General features: G+C 36.7%; 1 protein-coding gene across 2 annotated transcripts; it reads right to left on the bottom strand.

Moving 5' to 3' along the window:
• Positions 1 to 230: 230 nt before the first annotated feature.
• LPAR4 (lysophosphatidic acid receptor 4) lies at positions 231 to 9640 on the bottom strand. 2 transcript variants are annotated; one of them, XM_012498781.2, is made up of 5 exons: positions 9317 to 9640; positions 7128 to 7177; positions 6546 to 6611; positions 6027 to 6128; positions 250 to 2552 (listed from the first exon to the last, which is right to left on the bottom strand). In XM_012498781.2, exon 5 carries the CDS (start codon positions 2470 to 2472, stop codon positions 1360 to 1362), a length of 1113 nt encoding a protein of 370 aa, XP_012354235.1. In that variant the 5' UTR covers positions 2473 to 2552; positions 6027 to 6128; positions 6546 to 6611; positions 7128 to 7177; positions 9317 to 9640; the 3' UTR covers positions 250 to 1359. The 2 variants fall into 2 exon arrangements, with proteins under 2 accessions (XP_003269043.1, XP_012354235.1); XM_003268995.4 differs by lacking the exons at positions 6027 to 6128; positions 6546 to 6611; positions 7128 to 7177 and having other exon boundaries at positions 231 to 2552; positions 9317 to 9633.
• Positions 9641 to 9994: the final 354 nt, after the last annotated feature.

The raw sequence follows: 9994 nt of genomic DNA, 5'->3' as shown, positions 1-9994 counted from the left end.
TTGTTTGTTTTATCGCAGTTTGATTTTTTACCTTTTTTTTCCCACAATTTGTTCCTAACCAGGAGACGAATTTAGCCACTTTGTAGCTGCGCTGTGCTTCAAAATTTTATGCAAATGACATAGTATTTTTAAATTTACAGAACCTCAACAAATAGTAATGAAAATGTTACAAATTATTTTTGAGGTTTTATTTTTATTTTTCTTGGGGTTCTGTAGTTTTTTTGTTTTGGTTTAGTTTAGTTTATGTGTTGTTTTTTTTCGATTTGCTTCCAATCCAGGGGCACAAATTCAGCAGCTCCTGGCTATATTATGCTCCAAAATTCGATAAGAAAGAATAAGTATTTTCAGGTTATATATCTCTACTCCCTCCAAAAAGGATCAATTCAGGTTTTAATAAATGTTTTTGCTTTATAGTTTGATTTTTTTGTATTACTTTAGTTTTTTTTTTTTTTCAATTTGCTCCTGACCTGGGCACAAATGCAGCCCCTTTCTGGCTGTGCTGTGCTCCAAAGTATAACAGGGAGGATAAATATTTTACAGAACCTAGTTTCCCAAAATGAAGATAACGTGACATTTTTAAGAAAAAAATAAATGGTGGTGTTGCTCAAGTTTTTTTATTGACACTTTCCTGTTTTAAGTAATTTTCCAGCTTTTACCTGCCAGACACGTATTTAGCAGCTTTCTGGCTTTGAAGTTTGATGTGAAATTTTAATTTGGTGTAAAAACAACGAAGTTTTTAAAACTCACACTGCTGGTGATTATAATTGTGTAAATCCCGTTAATTTCCTCTTTCTTCCCACCCACGTACATGCCAACTCAATTTGTTTTCTGTTTTCAAAATGCACATAACATATTTTACCAATGTTAAAAATTTGACGCATTTCTTATTAATAATGTTAGGCTAAAAATATTCTTGTGCTAAAATAAACTCAACAACAATTCAAAAAAAATAAAACTAGCATATATCAGTAGTAACACAGTTTTTTAAAAATCCCTGAATTTGTTCTATATTTATAGGCCCAACCTAATTACCAAATATCATTGGAATAGAAAAACCTTTTTGAAAGTTTCAAAGTCATCTCTATATTATCAAATGCCACTGGCCACCTGGATAATGCGATACAATGAAATTCCAACCAAGCAGAAGACTTTGGCAATCCATCTTGGTTGTTGTAATTAGACTTGACCTATAATTACTGAACAAAACAGCAATAAAAACTCTACAGTATACCTTCAAACAAATGTATCTGACTGGATTTGGTGCATTATTCTCAGTATCATTAGCTTCAAATCTTTAGTTTATAGCATAGGAAAAATTATAGGAGAAACCATATCTGGACCTGAACACATTTCTCATACTTAAAAGGTGGATTCTAGCATTAATTCACCACCATTATTTGTTGTTTGATCACTCACTTCCTCTTGAATAGCTGGAAGGGAAGGCTTTGTGGTCAAAGGTGTTTCGGTCTTAAACAGGGACTCCATTCTGATGTGGGTATTGATGTAGAAGGACTTCTGAAAGGACTCAAGGGTGAAGTAATAGATGAAAGGGTCAAAACAACAGTTCAGAGTTGCAAGGCACAAGGTGATTGGGTACATGATCTTTGCAAATCTTTCCAAAAAGCAATTAGTAATAGCTTGGGAGCGCACCAGGGCATACAGGAAGAGGACAGAGTTGTAGGGTACAAAGCATACCACAAAGACTGCCATATGTACTGTGATCATTTTCAGAACTTTTTTCTTATTGGTCCCAATTTGAGACAGAGTAGCAGGCTTGCGAAGAGTTCTCAGCACCACAGAAGAGCAAGAGACATTCAATATTAGAGGAATGATAAACCCAACAACTTCAATAAATATTGTGATCTTGGATAAATAAGTCTTCCAGACACGTTTGGAGAAGCCTTCAAAGCAGGTGGTGGTTGCATTGTTGACATTAGTGGTGGAAAACAGAGAGGCTGAAATACCGCCACTGAGGACTAGGATCCAGACACCAGCACACACAATGGCAGAATTCCTCCTAGTCCTAATAGTACGAGATCGAAAGGGATAGACAATGGCCAGGAAACGATCCACACTAATACAGGTGAGAAAGAGCATGCTCCCATAGATGTTGGTGAGGAATGCAGTTCCAGAGATCTTGCAGAGGGTGTCACCAAAAGGCCAGTGGCGGTTGAAGTTGTAAAATATTTTAAAAGGTAGGGTGCAGACAAAAAGCAAATCAGAGACGGCTAGATTGGTAATAAAAATAGCAGTCTCACTTCTCATTTTCATGCGGAAACAGAAGACAAACAGAGAGACACTGTTGGTTATCAGACCCAAGATGAATACAACACTGTAGACAGCACCATTGAGATTATACTTGAAGGAATCATCAACAATGCAAGTATTATTGGCAGTAGCATTGCCCAACCTGGGTCTGAGGCTTGAATTTGAATCTTGGAATTGGAAGTCAATGAATCTTCTGTCACCCATGGACTTTTCTTTTCAGGAGGCCTGCTGGCTGCAGGGGTTCACCACTCTGACACTAGGGACCGGTAGGAAATATTTTCCTCCTATGAGAGACAAGATGGAACAAATAATCAAGTTTGCCTTCCATCCATGATTTCTGTGTAATAAGATATTCTGTCCACCCAGATTGGAAGAAAACATGCACATTCCGTTTGGTTTGACAAGTATTTTTTGAACATCTATCATATATTTAAAGGTACTACAAGAGTATGTTGCAGGAGCAGGAAAGCTCGCACTCAATACGATAAGTGCAATACTATAGCATTGCAACGAATGTGACTAAGGTGTAGGTCACCCAAGAGTCCAAAAATATAAAATGATAGTTAAAACAGCATTTATCGGACTGCAAAACTTCTAACATTAAAGTCAGGCTTTATTCACTATGATTGGCTTGAACTTATCTTCTACAGTAAGTACTGCCAGTACAATTATTTTATTTGGAAAATGCTTTTATAATGGAAGCCTTTTCCCTTCTGCCCAGAGTCCCTCCAGTCTGCCCACTAGTGATCCTTTTACACAGCATGATTCTAGCTCACTGGCTATATATTATTTTGTGAGTCTCAAGTTGATACATTTCAAATAGATCTCCCCAGTTTTCCATTCAGATTTTTTATGATTTCAATCATTTTATTTTTTATTTGCATTATGTTTAACTGACAAATCATAATTGAATTACATGTTTTAATATATGTATACTACATGGATGATTATGTCAAGCTAATTAACATATCCAACCCCTCACTTCAGTTTTATGCTTCCAGGAACATATATATTATACCCACAGCAAGCAGCCTGCAAATGCCTGGCATTTCTGCTCTGCTGCTCTGAGTAATCAAACTTTGTGGGAGAGAAAGGACAGACAAGAAAGCATTACATTCTCAATCCTGAAGAGAGGGCATGGGAAAACTGCCACTGTGGCCCTATTCATAGCTCCCGTTGCTTGAACACACAACCACCTTTGCCGTCTAGAAGTGAGGGTGTGGTGCTGGGACTTAACACAGCATTAGAAGCAAGGAGTTCTATTTCTGACTCAGACACTGGTTCACTCTGTAACTTGGCTATACTCTCTTTCTTCCTTGTATAAACTTTACCTCTAAGCCTCACAGCTAAAGCTAGGAAGATTCAAAAGGGCTTGTGAATTGCTTTATGAGCTTGCCAGTATTCGGCCCTACCTAACTACAGAGAAACATTATATAAGTTTGTTTCCTCCTCCCTTCCTGAAACAACTGTAACTTTATATTTCTGTCTTTTTTGGTACGCTGAAGTTCACATTAGGAACACATCCTTCTAGTGTCATGTATATGTTGTGCCTCAGAAAGCTCCCCTTGAGTTTCAGCCTTAACTACATAATTTACTCAAACAGGACAATCCAGGAGTGGGCCCTCAAGGTAATATCTCCCATACAGGTATGATTAAAAAAACAGAAAGGCATTTGGCTCTTGAGATGATTCTGAAGAAGAATCAATATTAGCCTCTTTTCTTACTGGCTTCCTTTCTTTTGACTAAAAGAAACAGTGTTTCGAACTATTAGATCTTCCTAAATAGCCAACATATTGTGCACTAAATAGAGGCAAAGGACCAACACTTGAGCTTCAGATGAGATGAAGAAGGAAAAATATATGCTGATGCAGTTAATTACATTTTCCACTGCAAGAAGCATTAAACTACTGTCTTCTGCAAACCTCTGCTGCCAATTATTCTGACAATTAATCACCTAAGGGTGTCAGAGAGTGTTGGGTAGCTGCATTTTTATTGACAATGGACAGGAAGCAGGTCCCTTGGAGGTTGACCAAAAAGAAATCTGACCCTCAACTTTTAACTTCAATCTACACCTGGAGCTAATTCAGAGTGGCCACAATTGTTTCCTCTTTTTTTTTTTAATTTCTAATGATAGTAAAATACAGGTATACCATACTTGGGGTCCTTAAGCCCCCTGGAAGAAGTAAAGTTAGCCTTTTGACCCTATAAGGATGAATAACCAAATCACTTCACTTCGTGAAGTGCTAAACTTTCAGATGATACATTGAAAACAAAGCTCCGACTTCTGGCATAAATATGCCCAGTACCCTAGAAAAGCTGACTTGCTTTTGCTCCCTACAGAGGACAGTCCAGAGCTTAGGAAGATAAGGCCTTGAAGGAAGAGTATACTAAAATTATTTTTGCTTTGCTCCATTTTTAATAAGCGCAGGCCAGGTCAGAGTGCTTCTGATCCCCAGAGCATTTCCTTGTTCTACTCTGGTCAAAGTTTATGAAAGTTGACACAATAGTTTTCAGAGGAAGATGAAATCTATTGTGTTCTTATCTATAGATACTTAGCAGTGAAGCAGATTTAAAAATACACAAATGTTGTGAAAAATACAGCTCAAAACAATCCTGCTGGAGCAATAGAGAATATGTTCAAACTGTTGCTTCTCAAATTAGCGGTTCCTAACAGATAAGACTCCTTAAGGAAATTTTCTAGGTCAAGTCACAGGCATCGGTCACAATCATACAGGTTTTATATCAATGTTCCTATACATTGGTTGATGCTTCATAATAGTTTTTAAAACAAAACCTAGCTTTATGGCATTCCATATGGAGGGAACCACAGATAAATGTTTCACTCAAGAATGGAACTAGGACATTGATCTATATCAACCTCTTTTATTTTTGATGCAAGAAATATCCTTTTAAAAGTGGCTTATCTACACCTAATCTGGTTTTCACTAAGATTATTAAGGCTGCTTTGTCCCTCCATTTTATTTGAGGAAAACAGGAAACTGATATGGGCCTCAATTTGCTAAAATCCTGTTCTCAGTGATTAACTTAATATTTTTTTCCTTTCATCAAAAAAGAAAAAAATATTTCAGTCTCTCATTAACACTTCACTTGATAACATAGTCCAATCTTTGGGAAATAATGTGGTCTGGTGCTCAACATGATGGGGCCAAAGATTGCATCAGCCCTACTGAAGTAGAATTTTCCCTAGTACTTAGTTACAGAGTAAGACAACTACAGTTAAATTGCTCAACCTAATATTATAAAATTGTCTTGAGTCTTGAGACTCAATATCTCGTCTCAGCAGAAGCCCCAGATCTTTGGGGACAATTTTTGGGTGTTCCCCAAATAACTCATTTCCAATTTCTGTAAGGGTCATATATACCAGCCAGGATTTTGACATTATTCTATATATTTGAGCAGGCAAATCAGTTATCAAGTTGGACACCAATTCATGTGATATACTTAGACATTGAAACTGATAATAGCAATAAAAAGAGTCTCCCATATCTAAAGGTAAATCCCAGTGGCAGAGAGGGGTTGAGCTAAAGAATCAATATTCATCTTCATCAAAATTGCCTGGATTATAACAAATTACAATTCCTCCATCCATTCTAGATCTTCGGATGATACAATCTTTAAAAAGTTGGAACTATTTGTTACAACAAAAGTTGGAGAATTAAATTAGGAATTTGTAGTTTCTCTACAAATTTTCAGGTTATTATTATTATTTCAGTAATTTTCAGGCGGGTAGGACTCACCACATTAGTTCGAACCAAATCCTGGCACCAATTTTATCTAAGACTGGAATAACCAATGAGCTTCCTAGAGGCACTGTAGTCAGAGATTTCCTCCAATGGGTGCTGTGAAATAGAAATAGTCATAATAGTGTGCCATAAAGAGAGCTGATAGCTTTTCAATAAAATGTATGTTTTCAATAAAATGATCTTATAGAAGATCATAAGATAGAAAAAGTATTATATGATATAAACCAGAGTAAATGAGACCCAATAAATTTTAAAATACTATTTACATGCATTGGATTTCATTATTACAGAATTGCAGATAACAATGTATTTTCCAACCTGTCACTGCTGTGCTATATTTTATTAGTAGTATTGACTAAACACTAATGCATAAAATCCATATGTGGTAACCTATAATAATTTAAAGATAATGAGTGACAAAAGACATAAAAATACTTCCTCCACTTCCATAAGGTAATGCATTACATTAAAAATACCAAAACAAAGGAGAATTTTGTTTTGGCGTGAACTTACATTGGGTCTTTTTTTTTTTTTCTTTTTTTCTTTTCTTGGCAACAACTGTTACCATTGGGCAGGGTCCTTAATAAGGGAAGAGGGAAGAGGAAAGATGACTGGAACGACAGGGGGAGACTCCACTGTCTTGTTTTTTACCTACACACCACACAATTTCTCTCTCCACTGAACTACAGTGATATGATCAAGGCTTCAATTACTGGGTATTAGCAGACTGACTGACAATCACTGCACCTTTACCAGGATGTCCCAGGCCTACCCAATATAGCATGTCTGTAACATCTCCAATTCAAACTCTGCACAAAATATTTGTATAGAACCAGAAATACTCTGCGATGGAATTCTTACGAGTAGCAACCGCATTTAGAATTTACCCATTACAGTGCTTCCACCTGTAAAGTAGAATCATCCCCTAGCTCCAAACTTCCACTATTGTTACATCTCATCCTTTTCTAAACAGAGGTAGCCCAAAACAAAGCAAACTGCTAAATAGTATTACGACTCTCCTGAAATGATTTTTCTATAATCTAAAAAAACAAAATAAATACAATGATTAGATGATTTAAGATACATTGAGATCGCCTTAATATTAAGGAGAGTTGATTTTCACACTCCTCCAGAAATCTATATTCCTGGAATGAAATGAATATTATTTTATTGGTTTATTGTAAAGGAAAACAGAAGCATTAACATTATTTTATGCCTTTCGCAGTTGATAACGATTATACAGAAAACCTTTTATTCAAAATCCAAGCAAATTAGGAAGTTCAAATACCCAGAAGTTCTTATAACTGATATTAATTAAATATAGACACATCCAGCCCCATCACGAGCTCTGTGAGAGCAAGTCACAGTCCATTTCTGAGTCTCAGTTTATCTTCTCCTTTAATCTTCAGTCTTGACTGACAGAAAAGCAACCTTCAATGAGTGCCATGCTGGTGGCCTTACTGGCTGTTCTTTCCCATCATTTATTTTCACCTGCTTACACTGGCCACTGTAAAACATTTTTTATTTCCTCAAAGTCTGCAAGCAAGGAGGGTCATTAATTTTTATTAGACTTAATGAAATGACTGCTAGATTTATTTGAATATTAGAAATAAATAGTATTAATTAATACCAGAAGCTAAGAATCACAGAGAAAGATGCCACTAATATCCTAAAGTCTTCCAAATTCCCTTATTTTCCTCATCCTCTGTCCTTGTGCTCATTTCAGCAGGCATATCAACTCTAATTGTTTAGGTCTCAACCCTCAACCCTCAACCCTTCCCACCTGTTTCCTGGTCACTTCACCCCTCAGAATATGAGGTTATCGGCATACTTCAGGACATAACCATGTAGAATCATTAGATCATTTACCCTTTACATTGTTCTGATAACTGATTATTTATCCACTTAAAGTAAAGGTGGATTCCCAGTGGTAGGTAACCTTTTATCAGGCTCCCAATTTTCAGTACTAATATTCGCAAACACATTACAGGTTTTGTTCTTCCCCCATCAAGAAGGCCAAGGGCAGACTGTGTATGATGACCATATACACAGACAAAAGGTAGCTACACAATTAGGTGCTGAACAAACCACAGCAAGGGCAACAATTCTCACTTCATTTTCCCAAAAGGCAATTGAATAGATCAAGCTTTAGCTAAGCTTGGCCTGAATGTTTCTGTGAGGCATCTTCCTGGTTCTCCCTTTAACTTGCAGAGAGCACACATTCTGAAAGACTGGCCTGATTGTTCCAATAAGGCTTTCATTCCCATCTCTGATTGGCAGGAGAGACTTTAGAATGTAGATGCCATCAAGTTTATCAGGTGAACTTATCCTTCTTGGCAAGAGTGCAACTTTTCATCTGTGACAAGGCAAAGGGTTTTATAATCTATGTTGATGGGGTATGATGTTTGGAATTTTGTTCTGAAAAATAAACGTGTTGCAAAGCCATTGGGTATTCTGGATCTCAGGTTATTATTATTGTCTTCATGTTAGTCAAGATAAAGAAAGATGGTATAATTTTGTAAGGTAGCAAAGTGAATAACCCCACCAAGCTCTGAAATATTCTAACCTTTGAATTTGTCTGGTCTTTTCCACACTGAAATAATGATAAATTACATTGCTGAATTTCCTTTTAAAAGGTAACTGAAATACAGTATTTAGCAACTCAATAAGACCTTTTTACTGAAAATATTTAAAATTTACAAGAAGAGAGTTTAAAGATGACACATTGATGCATTTGTATGGCAAACAGCAATTAATTTCACATATAATAGCAAATTCAGTTTATGACAGAGTTTTTCATTCAAACATGATTCTTCCTTTATGGGCAAGTTCATGAATTATTCAATATAGCAAATGTCACATTCTCCATAAATCAATTAAGCATCAAAGACATGTCATGTATAGTTTTACCAGAAGAAACCTCATCATAATATAAGCCACGTTAGCTCACAATAAATTGTAAACCAAAGAAATACAAAGCTAGCCAACATACTTTCTAAATTGTTCTACACTGTGATTTTAAATTAGCTCTTTAGAACAACTGTGTTTACATGAAACAGCAGCCTGAAAATCCTGTATCTCTTCCACAGAAACAATATTATTGCCAAAACAATGGAAACTCTCGTTTTTTACCATTCATCACGAAGATCCTTGTTCAGTAGTTCAGAGTTGAAGTCTAACTTCTTTCCTTACACTCTCAAAGCATCAGGGTTTCCACTGTAGTTTGTTATGCTATCCCCCACCCCCAAACGCCAAAATCAAATCTTTTTCAAAGAGAAACTTACCCCAAGAAAGAGTGTGCTAGATGAGAGAATGTGCTGATGCCTGCAGATAATTAGATAATAAACATGTAAATGGGCAACTAGCCCTTTGGAAGTGCATATTTTTATCCATTTTTTTTTTTTTTTTTTTTTTTTTTTTTACAGGGAAAGGTTAGCCCAGCCTAAAGTAGCAGACTCTGGGCTGCCGCAGCTTCTTACTGCAAACTGCTCATTCTGTAAATGTGAGCTTATTTACATTTATCTCTTTCCCTTTGTTAACGACTCCCTCTCTTGAATGCTGTAGCCCGCATGCCTTTAGCAAACAGGACACAAAAAGGCCTGAAGTCCGAGCTGGAGCCGACGGCCAGGGAAACTCTTGGGGGTCTCAATAGGAAATGATTTTCATTGGCTAAGGAGGCATTATTAGGAGTCTAGATCCCGCCCAATTCCCTGTGCTCCATCGTTCCCTTAGTCACCAGTCACTGGACTGAATAAGTTTTTCCTTAAAGAGCATTGCCCAGGAAAAGCAGTTTCACAGTCAAGAATTAATGGCTTAAGTGCCACTTAACAATATAAAAAGTGTCTTTCCTGACCAATTAATCCACAGAGAAAGCCTGTGTGCTGTCTTTGCTGCAGGACTGCAGAGGAGGAGACAAAATTTCAAACAAGGAGGAGTGTTTCAATTATGCAAACCATGTTCGC

The sequence above is a fragment of the Nomascus leucogenys genome, chromosome X, assembly GCF_006542625.1.
Source record: "Nomascus leucogenys isolate Asia chromosome X, Asia_NLE_v1, whole genome shotgun sequence".
NCBI classification, from domain to species: Eukaryota; Metazoa; Chordata; class Mammalia; order Primates; family Hylobatidae; genus Nomascus; species Nomascus leucogenys.
This window is presented reverse-complemented; position numbering and strand designations above follow the sequence as displayed.

Coding starts and splice junctions, on each gene's coding strand:
- LPAR4 (XM_012498781.2), bottom strand. CDS start 2,472: ATGGGTGACAGAAGATTCATTGACTTCCAATTCCAAGATTCAAATTCA.